Here is a 20299-nt window from a genome sequence, read left to right on the forward strand (position 1 = left end):
ACAATAAAAACCTTAAATTAAAAAAAAAAAAAAGAGTTGGGCTGCTAACCTCAAGGTCAGCAGTTCGAAACTACCAGTCATTCCATGGGAGAAAGATGAGGCTTTCTGCTTCCATCAAGATTTACAGCCTCGGAAACCTTGTACAGGGTTGCTATGAGTCGGAGCCGACTCCATGGCACATAATCACCATCCTTAAATGGCAACAGTTCCCGTCTAACCCTGATCTTTTCTCCAAGAACTGGGCCGGGGAGGTGGGTGGGGGGCGTGACCTGGCATAGCTGCTCTAAAAACACACCTCCTCTTAGCTACGGGTGGGCCCTCCCTTTGGGAGCAGGCTTTGTGGGAAGCTGGGGTCACAGTGACAGTCCTAGCTCATGGATCTGTTATTTATATTAGCTGAACAAGCTGCAAAAACAGATTTTCAGGTGATTTTCCTCCCAGCTTTCCCCCTGTTTAGAAGGCCAGAGAGACATTTTAGCAGGGAGTCCTTGTTCAGCAGTCCTGTCCTTCTGTGGGATCGAACTCAGACCAGTTTCCTATGTCCTGACAGCTTTCCCCATTTTCCAAGTGCCAAGCAAAAGCAAACACCTCAATCTTGTCTCTCTCCCACCAGTGGTAACTCCCACAAGGACAGAAACCTCTCTGGCTTGCTTTCCTTTATCCCTAGCTCCAACCACAGCACCTGGAATCTGGTAAGCCCTCAATAAATAGTAGCTGAATAAATGACTGCATAAATCAATGATGAGTATTGATTCCTGGATGTGACAGTTCCCCACTTTCATTACAGATGGAGATTCCTCCTGAACTTTCAATTCTTTTATTTCTTTTGGCAGAATGAAGGGAGGCAAGGACAATAAACATCCTTCCAAATTTCCATCTCTGTCCAGAAGGCCTCCTGGGCTGGTTCCCCTTCTACTTGGAGAACATCTAAGGAGAAGGCTGAAGATGGATTGCTGAGATAGTCCTGGGGCTGTACTATGAAAGCCCTTCTTGATGAACTAGTGGGCCCAGGGAGCCCAAAGAAACAAGTCAAGTCCCGCTGCTCACAAGTCTTTTACTGCCTCTGTGTTCCTCATTACTCCCATATACCAGCTGAAGATGCCCAGGCACTCCCAAGCAGACCTCCCCAGGTTCCAGGACTGTTTCATACAGCTGAGCAGGTTGTACACTGCACAACTCCATTCAGAAAGACTGTGATGTGACTGACATCCCTAAAGCTATGCAGTGTCCGACATGCACAGCTACTGGTGGTAGCACTGACAGGCCAGTGTGCTCCATCTCCTTAACAACCTCCTGGGGCCAGATCATGCAGGACCCAGGAGAATTTAGATTTGATTTTGAGAGCAATGGGAATCACTTATACCTTTTAGGGATGGTACAGACACATGCTAACAAATGAAAAAGAACTTAGACAACTGCACAAGTAAACAACAGGCAGAATCAATGTGCCGGGGTTCCCTCCCTGAGACCCTATGCTGAAGGGTACCCAAAGCATCCATCATACTCCAATCTCTCAAGAGGAAACCATGTAATTCTTACCAACTCCCCATTCAGGCGGAGGGCATCTGCCAGTTCCAGTAAGATGGAGACACGCTCACTGGGCCTTATGGAGGGCCCGTGGAACTTCTTGCCTTCTGCCACCCTCATAATTGGTAATTTTATGATCATTTTCAGGGTCTTTATGGCCTCAGGATAGTCCCCAGATTTGTTGAGGGCTCTGGCCTTGATGAAGTGGTAGAGGGGGTGGTCTCGAACCTAGAGGAACATAGCAGACGGGGGTGGGGGGGGCGCAAGTTCACCACCATTGCTGCTGCTGCTCACAGCACCTAGAGCAGAGAGGGCCTGGAGCCCACTGAGCCTGGTTCTGTCTTCAGTCAGCAGAAGGGTCTGAGGTATGTGGGCAGACACGGCCCTGGGGCTCCAGGGTGCTGAGGAGAGGGCCCCACCTGGAAGTTGTGGCTGACGCCCAACTCTAAGCAGTGGGAGCACATGGCAAAGTTGCCCTGAGCCAGGTAGATCTGGGCCATGAGCAGGTGGGCATCCACCGAGGTTGGGTCCAGCTCCAGGCAACGCTGCAGTGTGTTCTGGGCATTCTCCAGCTCTCCTAGAAATGAAAGACAACCCTCTATGTCCAGAGGTCCTTGAGGACTTCTGTGACCTACTCTGTGAAGGCAGAATGAACATGATACATCCTGCTACCCAGAAATACCAACTTAGACATTTTACTCAGTTCTGTTCTGCTTCGCTCAGAGGCCTCTTGCTAAAATCAAAGCTACACAGTTTTTGCCTTGACCCAGAGAAAAACCAGAAAGATTCAAACTCTCCTTCTTTCTCTGTGTGTCCCTCGGGGAGACTGCTAGGTCACTTCAATGTTCTATCTCGATGCTACAGGGCAACACATAGCTCCTAATTCTTAACTCTAAAAGCAGAACACGGTCTAATAATAACAGCAACTATAATAGTTACAACTTATGAAGTCCTTGCTCTGTGCCCGACATGTGTAAAGCACTTCGGAATGTTTGGTGCAATATTTGTGCAGTCCTGTGAGGCTGGTGTGATTATCCTTGTTTTAAATATACGATCCCTTAGCGGCACAAACAGTATTTACTCAGTTGCTAAGGTTGGCAGTTCAAACCCACCCAGTAGTGCAGCAGAGAAAGGTCTGGTGAACTGCTTCCATGAAGATTACAGACAAAAAAAATACTATGGAGCTCAGCTCTACTCTAACACACGGCGTCGGGGCTGACGTGATGACAAAAGGGCTTGGGTTCTTTTCGTTTTCCTTTAATATAGGACTTGAGAGGCCAATCTACACAGTTTAGATGGAACAAAGCATTTAAGTCCAGGCCCACCTGGTTTCTAGACTGATTCCAAACCTCCTAGCACAGTGGGGCCAAGAGCCTCCCCACTCCATTGGTGATTGTTGTTGTTGTGAAATGCCATTGAGTTGATTCCGACCCATAGCGACCCTGTATAGGGTTTCCAAGGAGCAGCTTGTGAGCTTGAACCACCGACCTTGCAGTTCAAACAACTTTGCAATCTGACGCATTAGCCCATAGCACCACGGGTGCGACTATGGCAGCCCAAGGCTGGGGTGTGGTGAGCAGGTAGGAGAGCCCCTCCTCTGCAGACAGGTTCTTGCCAGCTCCTGCTTAGGGTCTATGATATGGTGGGTAGGAAACACCCACTCTGGATCCTTAGCTCCCTGCTCCTTCCCTGTGTGCTGCAGAAAGGTGAATAGGTCACCACGGTAACCTAGACAACTGAAGACCTTGCTTTGGCCCCAAACCTGCTGGCAGTTGCTAGCACCCCTGGGGAGTCCTCCTGCCATGACTTGTACCCATGAGGCCTTGAAGTTGTGGGTACACCTGGCACTCAGATGAAGACAGGGAGCACTGAGCCTCCCAGCAGAGTCCAAGCATACAGGGGAGTGCCAGAGGAGGGCTGTGTGTCAGGAGAAATCTTTGGACTGCAGCAGAGCACGTGTGAAAAGTTCTCTGTCTGTCTCCAGGGTCTAGGACATGAGGTGGGAGAAGTGGAAAGTCAGAGGCTCTAGAGCCCAGGAGAGGCCCAGGCCAGGGACCACAGAGAGCCCAGGGAACAAATGCCACCCGTAAGCACTCCCCACTCAGGGCTGTACCCCCAGGATGGGCCACATGTGGAGAGACGACTCATGGTAGGGGGTCTCATCTTTGCATGGGGTCTTCTTTCACAACTCTTTAAAAATGTTGCCTTTCTTCACTTTAGTTTTTCTCTGTGGCATTATCACTTTCTAACAAACTACATAATGTGCTTTCCTGTTGTGTTTATTGTCTCTAGTTCTCCTGTAACCAGGTGCTATAGTGTTGACTCTGCCTCATGGGCACTCCAGCTGCGTCAGAGTACAAGTGTCCTCCATAGCGTTTTCACTGGCTGAGTTTTGGGAAGCAGATCACTAGGTCTTTCTTCCAAGGCACCTCTAAGTGAATTCGAACCTCCAACTTTTTGGTTAGCAGCCAAGTTTGTTAATGACATGCACCACCCTGGGGCAAACTTCATGAGGGTGAGACTTTTACCTATTGAGCACTTCTGTAGTCTAGTACTCAGGACAGGATCTGGCCCATAATACAAGTTCAATGTCACGAAAGAAGTTCAATGGTACAGATCAAGTAAGAAACCAAAAAAGGCCTGCCTGGGACATCGCCCTGCTGGTGAGGTTGGTCAGGAAGATTTCCAGGGTGCTGGGGCGGGGACTGCACAGAGTGGCCAGGCCTAGCAAGGCAGATGTGTGTGTGTGTGTGTGTGTGTGTGTGTATAAGGAGCTCTGGTAGCGTGGTGGTTACGAATCAGGCTGTGAGCCGTAAGGTCAGAAGTTTGAAACTACCAGCTGTTCCATGGGAGAAAGATGCACCCGTTTTTTCCGAGATTTACAGCCTCGGAAACCCTGTACAGGGTCACTATGGGTTAGAATTGATTTGACAGCACTTAACAACAACATAAGTGTGTGTGTGTGTGTGCACAGAAGACCCCAGGCAGGGTGTTTATGGGCACAAAACTAGAAGCAGAAGCCCTACCATGTGAGGGGATACGATGCCTCACCTGGCCTTAAAGACCCACCAACTCACCTGAGAGATACTTGACCTGAGCTGACAGATACAGGGGCTCGATGAGAGCTGGGGCTGCTTTGACCACTGGGTTCAAGATCACAGCAAGTTGTTTAAGAAGTGGAGACATGATTTGGCCTGGCATCCGGGGCTGTGGAAATACCAGGGTCTGGCTTCGTTGGGTCGCCTCATGCAAGAGAGACTCCCAGAGCTCTCTGAGCAAAGAGATTTTAGTTTATTCCACAGATACGTGGGTATTGGTTGTCTACCTTTTAGTGCTTAAGCACATGTTCCAGAGAACGGGGACTTTGTTCACTGTGTGTCCCCAGTACCTCGAATGCAGGGTAGCGCACCCAGTAAGTATTTGTTGAGTGACTCATTACAAGGCACAGGGAGGGAGGTGGGGGTGGAATTAAGATGTGTAAGATATGATCCTTGCCCACAAGGAATCTCTACTGGCTGGGAAAGCCGGACTAACAAGTATAGACTCGCAAAGTAGACTTCTAGAAAAAGGAAGCCAAGTTGTTCTCTAGGGTAGAGGCAGGGGCATGGGTTAGAGCACTATTCCTCCAAGTGTGGGCTCCAGATCAGCAACAGCAGTATCACCTGGGAGCTGATTAAAAATGCTGGGAGCTTGGCCCCACCTGCTCAGTCAGAATCAGCCTGGTAACAACCTCCCAGGTGATTCAGTGGGACAGCCAAGTGTGAGAGGCACACTGGACTACCTGACCTCCCGAGGTTCAAACCAGCCTGTAACAGGCCACGTGAGGCCTCTGCTTCTGTCTTCTAGGTGTACCTGCAGCCAAGCCTGTATTCTTGACCTGACCCACACCAAGGTGGGCTTGCCCCTCACCTGCTTGGGGCAGAAGAACAAGTACTCCTTGGCAATGCAGACCAGGAAGAGTGGGTCCAACCGTTCCAAGTACTCGGGGCCCAGTGGGAGGCCCTGCATGCTGGAGAAATGCAGTTCCGCGGCCTCCTTTAGCAGCGCAATGGCCTCCTGTTCCGCCTTGTGCTTCTTAGATGCCAGAAGGGCCTGGAGGAAAACCAGCACCTGTGCAGGGAGGCCAGGGTCTCAGAACCATTGCCAGAATGGTTAGAGTGGGTGGCAGAGGGCAAGGTAGGGGGGTCTCACTTTGTTTGAATTAGAAATTGGGGGTAAGAGGAGGGCCGGTAACAAAATCAAGGAGTAGCCCATGCCCGGAAGAGCTCAAACCTCGGACTTTCCAAGGGACTGCTGCACTTCCTTCAGGAACTCCAGCTGATGCTCAGCCTCCTCCAGGTGGCCTTCTAAGATCTGGCACCAGATGATCCCTGGGACAGCACAGGATATGGATGAGCAGCCAGTTCCAAAGAAGACCCAGCTGCCCATCAAGCTGAGACACCTGGATGAGGGCTAGGAAGGCGGGGCCCCAGGGCAAGGTCTCTGTCAATTTCCAGCATCTTCACAAGCTGAAAGAGTGATAGATTCTCATAGTAAAGAATTCAAAGCATAAAGCAGCTAATAAAAACATCCCATGCTCACGCTCTGGCTTCAACAATGCCTCTCTCTAGGGATAAGCACTGTTAGATACACTGAGGGGGTGGATCAAACATTTTTCTAAGCATTTATATTTTTCATGTGTATATAGGAGTCCCGAGGAGCCCTATCGGTGCAATTGTTAAGCATCTGACTGCTAACAAAAAAAGTCAGTGGTTACGGGCAGCTTTGCTCCAGTAAAGATTGTTGTTGTTGTTCTTAGGTGCTGTCGAGTCGGTTCTGACTCAGTGACCCAGTATACAGTTCCCTAGGAGTGGCTGGGGGCTTGAACCACCCATCTTGTGGTTCAAATCAACCTTGCAGTCCAGCGCATGAACCCGTAGCACCACACCAGTAAAGGTCACACCCTAGGAAACCCTACAGGGCAGCTCTACTCTCCCCACAGGGTCACTTAAGAGTTGGAATTGTGGTACCACCACCACCACCAACACAGGAGTTCCTGGATGACATAGATAGTTAAGTACTTGACCACTGACCCAAAGGTTAGCAGTTCAGACCCACTCAGAGGTGCTTTGAAAGAAAAGCCGGGAGATCTGCTTCCAAAACACTGTGGAGCATATGGACCGAGGCACACGTGGGTCAGAATCAACTTCACAGCAACTAACTGGTTTGTTTGTTTTTTTAAACGTTTGTATGGACACAGCTCATTCACAAGTTCATGGAGAAATGGAATGAAAAGATAATAGAATTTTCACAGAAAGTTTTTAAAGCCCATTCACATGATGGGACTATCTGCAACTTGCTTTTTTTTTTCTTTTTCTTTTTCTCCCACTTTTTATATGATAGATGGAATCCTAGTATGATGCTGTAAGATAAGCACTGGACCACTAGGTTGTTTTGAACCACAAGGTCGGTGGTTCAAATTCACCAGCTGCTCCTCAGAAGCTCTATACAGAGTTGCTAGGAGTCAGAATTGACTTGATGGTACTTAACAACTTATGCTAGATACATTTCCCTCATATTAATCATCATTTTAATGATGATCCCATTGTGTGGATGTAATCATTTAATTAATGCCCTATTGAAGGAAAAGGAGCTCTGGTAGCATAGTGGTTACAAATCGGGCTGCGAACCGCAAGATCAGCAGTTTGAAACTACCAGCTGTTCTGAGGGAGAAAGATGAGGCTTTCTGCTCCCGTACAGATTTACAGCCTCGGAAACCCTGTACAGGGTCACTATGAGTCGGAACCGACTCCACGGCACATAACAACAACAACAACAACATTGAAGGAAAACTAATTTCACGTTTAGCGGCTTTGTTTTGGTTTTTTTTGAACATTACAATGCCGATGGTGGATGTTTTTGTATGCTTAAATTCCTGAACCAGAATTGATAGGTCAAAGACATACATGTTTAACATGTTTATATCAAAACCCAAACCATTTGATACTGAGTTGGCTCCAACTCATACTGACCCCATGTGTATCAGAGACTGTGCTCCATAGGGTTGGTTTTCATTGGCTGATTTTTTTGGAAGGATCAGGCATTTTTTTGAGAACAACGTCTGGGTGGATTCAAGCAACTGTACTAGCTTGACCTCCAAAGATATGTGAATTTATATTACTGCCAATAAGACTGGAGAGTTTCCTTTCACCACAACCTTGTTGACAAGCTTTAATCTGGAAAGGTAACCAGTTTCAATTTGCATGTATTTGATTAAGAACAATTATCTTTTCCTATGTTTAATGGCATTTTCTACTGTGAATTTCCTGTTCATAGCCTTTGACTATTTCTCTTTGGGGAATTTCTCAAATGATGACTTAGTCTAGGCTGGGGTAAGTGAGACAGATATTTTGAAAATGGACTTTCCTTCTGACTGACCATCTGGGGCTCCTTCTTGAATGAGAAAGTGGGGGAGGCCTTAGCCTGGTGGAGAAAGATTTCAGGCGATTTGCTTATGTGCTGAGCAGCTGAGTCTTTTTGCCCTTCATGTCCCTGGTGGTGGAGGCAAGTCTTTGCTTTGTTCCCAACTGTCTCCAAACCCAGTAAGACCCTCCTTGGTTCTATTCTTTGGTCAGGGCGAAGTTCTAATCATCATCCTACTGATTCACAGACTGCCTGGTATGGACTGGTTTGTGCACCACAAAAGCTATGCTGAAATCCTCATCTTATTTTTGAAGATGGAATCATTACATTAACATGAGGCCTAACTGGAGTAGGGTGGGTTCTAGTTCAATCTGAGTGGTGTCCTTATTAAAAAAAGAAAAAGAAACACAGAGGAAGACAGTCATGTGAAGACAGAAGCCAAGATCAGAGCAATGCATCTGTGAGTCAAGGCACAGCACAGATGGCTGGCCCTCACTGGAAGCTAGGACAAACAGGAAACAGATTCTCCCTCAGAGCCCTCAGAAGGAATCAACATGGCTGACACTCTGATTTCAGATTTCTAGACTCCAGATCTGGCAGGCAATACATTTCTGTTCTTTAGAGCCATCCAGTTTTCGGTTCTTTGTTACAGTAATCCTAGGAAATTGCTACTGCCCACGGCATGCCTTTTCTCCCAGCCTCTGCTGTGCCTGAACTCATGATTTTTGGTTTTTTTCCTGGAGCTCTTTGGTGAAAGCTGGTGGACTTACTTGCTTCTTTAGATGACCCATCTTGCCTATGTTGGTTTATGTGTTTCTAGATCTACTTGTAGTTTCTATGTATTTGATGCCATCTGTATTACCTCTTCTAGAAATGTGAACTTTTCTAGTTTCTGACCCATGAACAGTACCTACTCCGTTGCTGAAGCAACTTTCTTATCTTCTTAAAACATCTTCCATTACTTTCAAGGTGTTGGGGGATGGAGGAGGAAGCATGGCCCTGAGGGGTCAGCCTGACCTGTTGAACCACCAGCTATCCTGATCAACTATCCTGATAATTGTGCTTTACAGACAGGAGCCTGGGGTTTAGAAGGAAATGACCTGCCCCCAGAGTACACAGCTCCTTGGAGATAGAGCTCAGGGTCACACAGCTTTCCCAACCAAAACAAAATGCTTCTGGCTCAGAATTCACCAGAAACCATACATTTGGGTCTTTAAAAACTGCAGATAGGACTCTTGAAAATTCACCTGACATTTATAGAAAGGATTTGAAAAAAACACATCTAGACACACAGGGAAGTCAAACCCTTGGGGATGTCTGTTCTGGTGGTCTCTTAGCTCCTGCAGAGGGAGGCGCTACAGAGGTGAGTCCAGGGGCAGGGGATGTAGGTGAGTGGGGCTGTTTCCAACACTAGCCTTCTGGAGCCTGAGATGAGACAGGCTGACAGGGAAGAAGAGACAGGCTGTCTGAGTGGGTTCTGTATCTGAGGGGCCGTGACACTTGTAAAAATTCCCATATCCCTTACATCTGTTACTTGTGGACTCACAGAAAGACATCCCATTGTACAAATACTACCTGACCCACACACCCTCTGTGGAAAATGCATCCCAGTACTTTCTTTTGAACCCACAGAAGCCACAGTGCTTGATTCCCAACACCAACCTCCTACCACCCATCCCCATGAATAGACCTGTCAAGGCAGCCATGCTGCTCTCATCGAGTTTCATGGCCTCGGAGTACCACAGTGATGCTTCCTTTCCTTGGTCCTGCAGGATGAAGAGGTAGCCCAGCTCTGTGGCCACATGAGCATAGAAGGGTGTGGCCATAAACGTACGCTCAATGAAGCTGCACACTAGTCTTAGGATCCCCTGGTGTCTTCCACACTGCAAAGAATAGACAATTGGCAAGGGGGAGACCAGTCATTCTAGCCTGAGCCAGACCATATCAGAAGGTGGGAAACTTTGGAAGGGTCAAATAGACCCAGGAAAGCCCAAGAGGCAAGTGTGTCTAGGCAATGGAGCTATGTAGCTGTCCCATTCCCAAAGAGTGTCTCACTGGTCACATTATGTGGAACCTACCTCCTGTCACAGGACCCTCTGAGGTTCCCATCCCATTAGTCCACAATAATTAGTGTAAGAAATTGTCAAAAACTGAAACTGGGTTAGAGAAGCTCTTTCTGGCCCTGGAAGCTGCCAGTAGCCATGTTCCCTGCAGTATATGAAGAAGGAGGCAGAGCGAATCAGATGCTGACATGGAGAGACCACGTCCAGTGGCATTTGCCACTATAATTCTGATGTCTGAGGCCCCAGAGCTGGCTGTGTGCTGACAGCAATCCCTTCCAGTAAAGTTTGCTTTGGGGAAAACTTTGTCTATTAGAGACACAGATTTGTTGACAACCTGGTTTATGTGGAACTTGCTTGATGTCAGAGAGACCAAGTTAGGCCACCTTCCATGTGACTTCCACCAAAAGTATGGCTCTGTGCACACCAGTTACATAGTCTGTCCTCCTCTAAGTTCTGTGCCTTGCACTCTACAAGGGCTTTCAGACCTCATGACTCTCCCTGAGAGTCACAACACTTTGGAGGGGCACCTGGGCCAAGGTGGGGAAGGGCCACAGCAGTGGGTTACATGTAGCCTGACTCAGGGGAGTGGAGGTTAGAAGGGTCCAGGTGCTGGGGAGCTGTCTGAGAAAGGACCGAAGTCTCTGCTAAAGAAAGGGAAACACCATTTCACAAACCAGAAAAGAACCTTACCAGTCTGCTAACCACAAGAATTTTTTTAAGATGGAGACTTGGATTTTGGGGCTCTCTCATCTCTAGCGCCTTAATCAGATTTTTAACATGCTCCACAGCCTGCAGGGACAAAACAGACAATGTCAAAAGTGACAAGCAACACCCAGTCCATTGAGTAGTAGTTCTCTGACTAGGCCTCACATGAGCATCAGTGGGAGATTTAAAAAAAACAACAAACCAAACCTATCCCCAGAGATGTGGATTTAATGTAACTGGATTGGAATGACAGCCAGCAAGCATTACTAGAACAGTGGTTAAGGCACTTGACTGCTAACTGAAAGGTCAGTGATTCAAACCCACCAGCTGCTCCACATAAAAAAGACGAGGCAGTCTGCTTCGTAAAGATGTAAGAGGGAAGATGAAGGTAGCGTGAGACACAGGGAGGAATGCAATGTTAAAGTGAATACTGTTAACTGTTGGTGCATGGGAGGGATTGCAATTATTGTAATGAACAAAGTATATAATTTATAGACTAAAACTGATGATCTGCTCTGTAAACCTTTACTCAATTCACAATAAAAAGTTAAAAACAAGCTGATAGCCTTGTTCTACAGTGTCACTATAATTCTACTCTGTCCTATCCTGTCATTATGATTCAGAAGAGACTCGACAACCATGGTTTTAACTGGGCATGGAGTATAGGCATCAGTATTATTTTAAATCACCTTTATTTGCTGTCAAGCCGGTTGTAACTAATAGTGACCCTGTATAGGGTTTCCAAGACTGTAAATCTTTATGGGAACAGAAAGCCTCATCTTTCTCCAGTGGAGTGACTGGTGGGCTCAAGCTGCTGACTTTATGGTTAGCAGCCCAATGCATAGCCCATTACGTCACCAGCACCCCACCTCAACTCACCCAAGGTGGAGCTTTTGGGAACCTCATTCACACAAGAGTTGGCATGCCCCTTTGTTCCTGAGTTTGTGAACAGAAGCTGACGCTGAGAAGGAGCCAGCCCTCAGTGCCCACACCACAGCACGGCAGGCCAGCTAGCCACCTGTTCTGGCCCAGGAGCAGATGGTCAGGGCGGGCCACTGGCCCATAAGCCTTTGCTCCACTTTGACATGAATCACCGCCTTGGTGCCTCGGTCATTCCAGTGAATCCTGGAAGTAAGTCAGTGTAGCCTTCAGCCCTGTCCAGCCATGGGCGATGAAGGGTCAGGAAGGCTGGGTGGTTTCTCTCAGGCAATCAGCCAACAAAGTGACTGACTGATGACAAAGCCTGTGCTTTCCTGTTGACTCTTCTGCCTACCGTCCTCGATACCCCTATCCAGGAGAAGGGAGTTCTTAGTCTCACACTATAAGACAGACCTAAAGAGAACCCCAATGGGCTGGGTCTGTTCTGCTCACTATTAGAGAGTACAATCACAGCTGAGCAGCCTGGGCTGGGCGGGGGGTGGTGGGGTGGTGGAGGAGGGGCCAGAGTTTGGGATAGGGGTGAAGGAGGGGCATTCAGTGCTAACTTCTAACTTACTCCTAGGCTTGACCTCAGACTGGGACCCAGGAAACTCTGGGGACAGCGAGACCTGTTTTGTTCCCACCCAAAGGCAGTTCTAGGTTTCTGTTAAATGTGGACTGTCCCTCCATCCCACTCCACCCCAAATCCTAGCACAAAACTCAGAAAGCTTTTTCCTCCTGCCATGACCCCTTAAAGATCCCTGATTTGCCATGATTTCCACAAAGGAAGATGCTGTTTTCTATCTCATTGGTTCAAAAGGCAAGTTTTGGCTAAAAACAATGAGAGCTTGTCTGGAATTTTTCATTAGGTGCTCTAGGTGGGTTTGACTGCATTTGAGTGCCGTTCTAAGTTTCTTTAAAGCCATAGGAACAAGTTTGGTGCCAGGTACTGACTGGTCACTGCCTGAACAATTCCAATCTTCTTTCCCAGCTCCTTCCCATCCCACCCCTGCCCCCAAGAGCATTTCTGGAACTTTGAAGCACTTCTACAACATTTCCTATCATTTAACATTGATTGAATTATTGTAGCACCTCAGGTACTGTTCCAAACTCTACCACTTATTTCATGTAATCCTCATAACCCTCTCACAAAGTGAGTGGAATGATCTGCCTTTTACAAATGAAGATCCTGAGGCTTATCCAGGTAGAAACACCTGCCCAGGTTCACATGGGAAACAAGGGGCAGAGCCAGAATCAACCCACTGTGGAACTCTAGAGTTGTGCTGCTTTAAAGAGCCAAACTAGAGCAAAACTCCTTGGTGGGAGCATGGAGTGGAGAGGACGGAGCTGAGATCCAGCTAGCCTGTTCCAAAGCCTTGGGGGTCTCAGGGGGTTCCTTCTTGGCTCTGTTTGTTTCAAGGCCTAACTTCTGTGTTTTGAAATCACTTACTTTGGTCATGTTTCCTTCTCTCGCAAGCTCATGCACAGCCAGAATTTGGCAGGCGTCGATATTGTTTTCGTCTTTTTCTAGGATTCTGAAATAGGAAGAGAAGCTACATGAATGAAAAGTATTGATAGGATGGTGTGGTGGCAACTGCTGTGTATCTTCCAATATTCATTCTCCTTTCTTCTAATGATGATATTATTGTTGTCACATGAATGTGGATCATGTGAGCCACATTCTAGAAATTACACACCAGTAAGATACAAAAGATGGAGTCCTGGACCTCACGGTCTGTTTGAACCACAAGGTCAGCGCCCAAACTCACCAGCTTCTTCTTGGAAACCCTATAGAGGGTCGCTATGAGTCAGAAGGAGCTCTAGTAGCGTAGTGGTTACAAATCGAGCTGCTAACCTCAGGGACAGTAGTGTGAAACTACCAGCTGTTCCGCAGGAGAAAGATGAGGCTTTCTGCTCCCATAAAGATTTACAGCCTTGGAAACCCTGTACAGGGTCACTATGAGTCAGAATCAACTCCACAGCACATAACTGCCACCACCACTACCATGAACAGATTTTCGGAAATGACTCGATGGCACTTAACAGCAACAACAAGATAAAAGGGAGGAATCCTGGTCTGGTCCTATAGGATAAGCACTGGACTGCAAGGTCAGTTTGAACCACAATGTCAGTGGTTCAAACCCATTAGCTGCTCCTCGGAAACCCTATACAGGGTTACTATGAATTGTAACAACCCGATGACACTTAACAAAAGCAACAAAGATAGAAGAGGCCTAGGAGTCCTGGTGTGGCGCTGTGGAATAATGCGCTGGACTGGAAAGTCGTGTGAATCACAACGTCAGTGGTTCAAGCTCACTGCTCCTTGGAAACCCTATACTTGGAAAGCCTATGCCGACTCGACGGCACTGAACAACAACAGAACCCTAGAGTTAAGCTACCATCCCAGCCCTGGACCATCATGCAAACTTTTACCTGAGTCAGGAACAGTCTTGTAGGTTGTTTAAGCCATGAATTTTGAGGCGTTACAGAAGGCTATTCATATTCTAGCTAACACAGATACAACCGTGACAATAATGGTCCTGGGTGTCTAGAGAGGTACAGAGGAGCAGTCCACAGTTACAAGATGGAAAAGGAAGCTTGAATTCAATCATTTGTCCTCCTGAGGACACATACTGGTCATACTGTGCTTCCTATACCCTGTTCTTCATAGGGAACTTCCACTTTACAGCCTGGTCAGGGACTGGCCTTCTGCTTAGTAGAGGGTTACTCTACTTAACAGAGAAGAGCGCCTTCTCTGGTCAACTTACAGAATTACAACATGATAGGGCTTATTCAGCATTCAGAGAATTTTATTTCTGATGGTCAGAAGGCACTGTGAATCTTAAATATCTGGAAATAAAAAACAAACACTTCAAGATAAATTATAGATTAAAGTAGAATCAGAATTAGACATTAGAAAAATCTTGGAGCCAAATGAAAATACTACACATTAAAATGTGAATGCTGGTAAAGTGATACCTCAGGAAATCCATAGACTTAAATCCCTACACTAGAAAAGAAGAGGAATGCTGGACTGCCAACCACAAGGTCAGCAGTTCCAACCCACCAGCTGCTTGTGGGAGAAAGATAAGACTTTCTGTTCCCGTAAAAATTTCCAGCCTCAGAAACTCTATGTTGTTGTTACGTACCATTGAGTTGCTTCTGACTCACAGTGACCCTGGATAGGGTATCTGAGGAATGGCTGGTGGGTTTGAACTGCCGACTTTAAGGTTACCAGTTCAGTGCTTATCCTACAACACCATACCAGAAACTTTAGACATGGTCACTATGAGGTGGAGCCAACTTGATGGTACCTAACAACAGTATTAGAAAAGAGGGTTGAGAATAGATGAGTCAGGCAACCAATTCAAGAGTTCAAAAATAACAGAATACCTCGAAAAGGAAGCAAATGGCAGGAAATAATTAAGTGAAGAGCAGAAATTAATAAATTAGAAAGCAAAGATATAATTAAGAGGGTCAACAAAACCTGAAGCTTGGTCCTTTGAAAAGATTAATAAAAGACAGAAACTATTTTAAGATGGATTTAAAAAGAGAGAGAAAGAGATATTAAGGATGATGAGAAAAATTCGAAATAGCAGTGATGGCTATACGATATAGCTAACAGAACTAATGTCACTGAATTGTACACATAGACATGGTTGAAATAGCAAATGTTCTGTTATATATGCATTGTCACAAGAAAGGAAGAAAAATAAGAAAGAAGAGAAAAGGTATTGGGGACAAAAAGGGAAGCACAGCTAGATAAAGCAGAGATGTTATAAAGCAATGGGAGAATACTAGGAGAAACACTGTGAACGTCTCCATGTGGGAAGGAGCTGTGGGGTTGGACTCAACCTGCTGGCACCATTCACTGCTCCCTGCCATGGGCACAGCAGGGCCAGAGTGTGGGAGGCTGCACACACCCACGGTGTGGCTTTCCTCCAGGTGTTTCCAGGTATCCTGTTAGCCTAAGGCTGAGCCTCCAAAGCAAGCTCTTGACCCTGCTCATGCCAAGGACACAGGTCAGGTGTAAACTGTGAAAAAGGGAACCAGCACAGGTATGTGTTAGGCAGAACAGAAGGACTTTCAGTTTGCTACCAGCACCTCTCTATAAGGCTCAAACTACAGGTCTCATCAGAGGGCTTATCTGCTCCCCACAAAGAAAAGATTTGTTTGTACTTTGCTTTTTGAGAACTGTGCCATATATGACTACACAATTCAGTAGCAATTCATAGTGATGACTCATAGCCATTTAGAAAAAAAAAGTCCATTAATTATTTTAAGGAGGAAATGAATATTATACATTTTAAGAATACTGTGATAAAAATAGCTATGATATGTAAGTTTAAAAGGTAATTCTCAGTTGTCTAAAACCTGCTGTTCTCAAAAGACCTTCCATCACACATCTATGGCTAAATGATTTTTGCCAAGGGTGTCAAGTCTATTCAGTAAGGAAAGAATAATCTTTTCAATAAATGGTACTGGGACCATTGGATTTCTATATGCAAAAGAAGTTCTGGTCTTAGGTCACTGATCTATTATGAAAGCCAGTTAATAAAAGATCAATGACCTAAACATAAGAGTCAAAACCATAGAAACTCAGAAGAAAATACAGGAGTAAAGTTTCAGGCCTTTGTTTTTGACAGTGGATTCTTAGATATGACACAAAAAACATGAGCAACAAAAGAAGAAATAAATTGGACCTCACTAAAATAAAAAATTTTGTGTGTCAAGGAACATTACCAAGAATGTGAAATGACAGCCAACAAAATGGGGGAAAATATTTGGAAATAGTATATCAAATAAAGGTTTAGTATACAGAATATATACAGAACTCCTATAACCCAACCACAAAATGACAAACAACCCGACTTTTTATATGGACAAAAGACTTGAACATTTCTCCAGAGAAAAATGTTGTTGTTCGTGCCATTGAGTCAGTTTCAAGCCTGTACAGGGTTTCTGAGGCTATCAATGTTTGCAAGAGTAGAAAGCCTCATCTTTCTCCTGTGGAGTGGCTGGTGTGCTCGAACTGCCAACTTTGTGATTCTAAGTCCAGTGCTTACCTTACAGAGCCACCATGCTCACACAAAGGGCTAAGCACATGAAAAGATGTCAACAACATTAGTGATTTGTTGTTGTTCTTGGGTGCCCTGGAATTGATTTTTGACTTATAGGCTTACAGGGACCCCATATGTCAGAGGAGAACTTCCCCCATAAGGTTTCCTTGGCTGTAATCTTATTTTTCTCCCTAAATTGTATTTGTTTTGTTCTTTTGGAGAATATGCACAGCAAAACGCACAGTTTCAACAGTTTCAACAGGTACAATGTAATGATATTGATTACATTCTTTGAGCTGGGCAACTAAGCTCACTCTCCTTTTCTGAGTTGTTCCAACCTCATTAACATAAACTCACTGCCTCTTAAGGTTCCTATTTAATTTTCTGAGTTGTCAGTTTGATCCCATATAAAACCAAACACAAACTGCTTTCAAGTCAATTCTGGCCCATGCAACCCCATAGGATACAGTAGAGCAACTTCATAGAGTTTCTGAGACTATAATTATTTACAGGACCCGACAGTCTCATCTTTCTCCTGTGGAGCAGGTGGTAGGTTTGAACTGCCAACCTTAGGGTTATCAATCCAATGCTTAACCCACTTTGCTACCAGGCCACCTTCATAAATAGCTCTTAAAAGAGCATAATGACCAAAGCAAACCCCTTTCACTGTTAAACTATTTTTCAGTTCTAAGATGACTACAAGGGATATTTATTGGTTAAAGATGATCTCTAGAGAATGGTGTCAGGGACTCATCTGCCCTCTGCAGCTCTAAAAACTCTAGAGTCCATGAGGATTGGAAATTCCTTTCTGCATTTCCCCCCTTTCTGACCAGGATTCTTCTATGGAATTTTTGATCAAAATGTTCACTATATGAGCACTATCAATTTCTTCTGATCTCACGGCAAGGAAGGCAGATGTTCATGGAGGCAATTAGCCACACATTCTATAACTTCTTCCAATTTCTGACTCTCCTTTCTCTGTTGCTCCAAGTGAACAGAGACCAACTGTACCTTGAATTGCCAGCTTCTAAGACCCCAGGCAATACACAACAAATTGTGAGGTTAAATGAAACACTAAGCACATTAGCAGGCCAGTTAGCTGGGATTTCCTGTGAAATCATGACCCTAAACCTCCAAACCAAGAGACCTAATCCCATGAAGTGCTTGGATGCACATAAGCAGCTTCAGCAACTAGTCTCCTCAATTAAAAAAAAAAAATCCTTGTTGTAAATATGAGGGTAAGTAAAAAAGGTGTCAAAAATCATAGAAACCTTTATTAAGCAAAACTATTAAAATGTGAAGAGACTATTCGAGCCACTGTTCCATCTATATCTCTACACTTCTGGAGGTGGTATTTCCATCTCTCTACCCCTGCCCCCATAATTCTGGGCTCTTTGATTCAAAAATCAAAAGGGCAGTTTTGGCATCCTTGAGGGACTCAAATTGTGTTCCTTGAAAATGTTACTTGAGTCCCGGGAACAAAAAGAAGTCTGAACCCTGATACTGAAGAATGAGAAGGTACCCAACTATTCTGAAAGGGATCACAGTAGATGATCTTGGATTAAAAAGTGGTAGAAAATGTAGAACAAAATTCAAAATTATGAAACAAACAAACAAACAAACAAAAAACAAGCTTACTGGTCAGAAAGAGACTGGAGGAATCCAAGACTACGGCCCTCATCCACCCTTTAGAAGGGTCTCACCACCCCCACGACCCAATTTTTAGCCAAGCAGTAGATAGGTACCTATGGGGGGGAACAACACTAGTAGGCTACACTCACTGTGGAATGGTCAATAATTCCAAATCAGAAGGGCAACATTTACCTAAGGACAAAGTTGAGAAGGGATGGGAAGGTAGATGGACTGGAATAGGAACCAGTGGAGGAAGTGGGATGGAAGACATGGCAATCGTTGAGATGAAACAAAGTGTATGAGTTGCTGGTTATAAAACAAATCTTGTCTGTAAACCCACACTCAATTCACAATAAAAAGTAAAAACAAAACAAAACAAAAAATCCCTTGAAATAATATAGAAAAGAAGAAGAAGAGGTTAATACGTTCATGACAAATGTATCAGCATTCAGAGAAAAGAATAAAATTTGGGTCCTTTTTATTTTGGGGGGGGGGGTACTGTTCCTGCAAAGAAAAATACATTAAAAATATAAAATGCTTTTTGAGTTATGGGAACAAAACGAAGTCTGAACCCTGAGATCAAAAGAACTAGATTAGATGGTGCCAGACTGCTTTGGAAGGGATCACATTAGAAGGTCCTGGATAAAGAGTTAGAGAATATATGGAACAAAAAGAGAGAGAGAGAGAGAGAGAGAGAGAGAGAGAGAGAGAGAGAGATTAGGTTTACTGGTCAGAAAGGGACTGGAGGAGTGGAGGAGCAAGACTATGGCCCTAGGTCATGCTTTAGGTCTGGAACTGAACTCACCCTCATGGCTTAATTGTCAGCCAAGTAGATAAGTGTATAGGGTGGACAAAAACACTAATAAAGTATACTCACCATGAAATAATCATGCCTTCAGGATCAGAAGGGCAGAATTTAGCTAAGGACAAAGTTCAAAAGAGTTGGGAAGGAGGAAAAATCAGAAGGAAGAAGTGGAATAATTGATATTACATGGAGGTGACTACAATCATTGAAAGGAAGTGTGTGATTTGTTGAACGTAAAACTGATGATCTGTTCTGTAAGCCTTCCCAATATAAAGTTGTTGTTTTTTTAAATTCAGTATCTGGGTGACAAAACAAATAAACAAACAAACAAAGAAGTTTGTAGGGTGGATGGGGTAAGTTTTCCCAAGGCAATTCTTGTAGGACAGCTCTTGCTACCTTTGAAGAATGAGTAGGTGCATTTTCATGATGGAATATTCCTTGGTACAATTCTCTTATTAATACAACTGCTCTCACAAATGCAGGTTTCAACTTTCTTAAAATTTTTTTCCTAAAAGCCACATGATTGTCCTGTGTCTTTTGAGAAAACGTATCAAGATTACCCCTTTGGGATTCCAAAACACATTTGCTATAATCTGAGCTGACTTCTCTGCTAAGATTGTTATTGTTCTAAGTGTTGTCTAGTCGGTTCCGACTCATACCCCTTGGAAATCTCCCCAAACAGTAGCTATAATCTTCTGAGCTGACCTCTTTGGTCCAAAAGATCCCCTCAGAAGCCACTGTTTTGACTGGAGTCACCTTAACAAGACCAAGACAAGTATAATACTGAGAGAACTTGTCTGCAGCCATTCATTAATTGCAGAGACAGGTTTAAACTCGTTTTGTTTGAAACAGTCACAAGCCTGTATGAACTGGAACTCCAGTAGCAATAGTTTCTGAATTACCCTCTGTATATCTATTTCACAACTTCTACCAATTGTACATTTTACAGGTGTAGAACTTATTGACAACAATTATAATAATCAGCTATGCGACCCTTCAATGTGATCTTCCTATTGTAAATTCCCCTTCTATCCTTCCAGCTCACCTTGGTAACCACTTTGGTCTCTATACATTTACTTCTTCTTGTCTTTTTATATGAGCAAGGTCATATCATAGTTATTCTTTTGTGCTTGGCTTATTTCACTCCGCATCATGTCTTCAACTGACACAGTGACAATAACAATGGG

At 44.9% G+C, this 20299-nt stretch overlaps 1 protein-coding gene across 1 annotated transcript in view; it reads right to left on the minus strand.

The window, feature by feature from the left end:
- TTC21A (tetratricopeptide repeat domain 21A) overlaps positions 1–20299 on the minus strand; it is a 68309-nt gene that overhangs the window by 14524 nt on the left and 33486 nt on the right. The window contains exons 7-14 of the mRNA XM_006869179.1: positions 13066–13150; positions 10683–10781; positions 9620–9812; positions 5800–5897; positions 5437–5637; positions 4605–4734; positions 1947–2104; positions 1540–1755 (exon numbers count right to left, since the gene is read on the minus strand). Of these exons, the coding sequence (XP_006869241.1) occupies positions 1540–1755; positions 1947–2104; positions 4605–4734; positions 5437–5637; positions 5800–5897; positions 9620–9812; positions 10683–10781; positions 13066–13150 (1180 nt within the window). The remainder of the gene's footprint in view (positions 1–1539; positions 1756–1946; positions 2105–4604; positions 4735–5436; positions 5638–5799; positions 5898–9619; positions 9813–10682; positions 10782–13065; positions 13151–20299) is intronic.

Source organism: Chrysochloris asiatica, unplaced genomic scaffold (assembly GCF_000296735.1).
Source record: "Chrysochloris asiatica unplaced genomic scaffold, ChrAsi1.0 scaffold00127, whole genome shotgun sequence".
Taxonomy (NCBI): Eukaryota; Metazoa; Chordata; class Mammalia; order Afrosoricida; family Chrysochloridae; genus Chrysochloris; species Chrysochloris asiatica.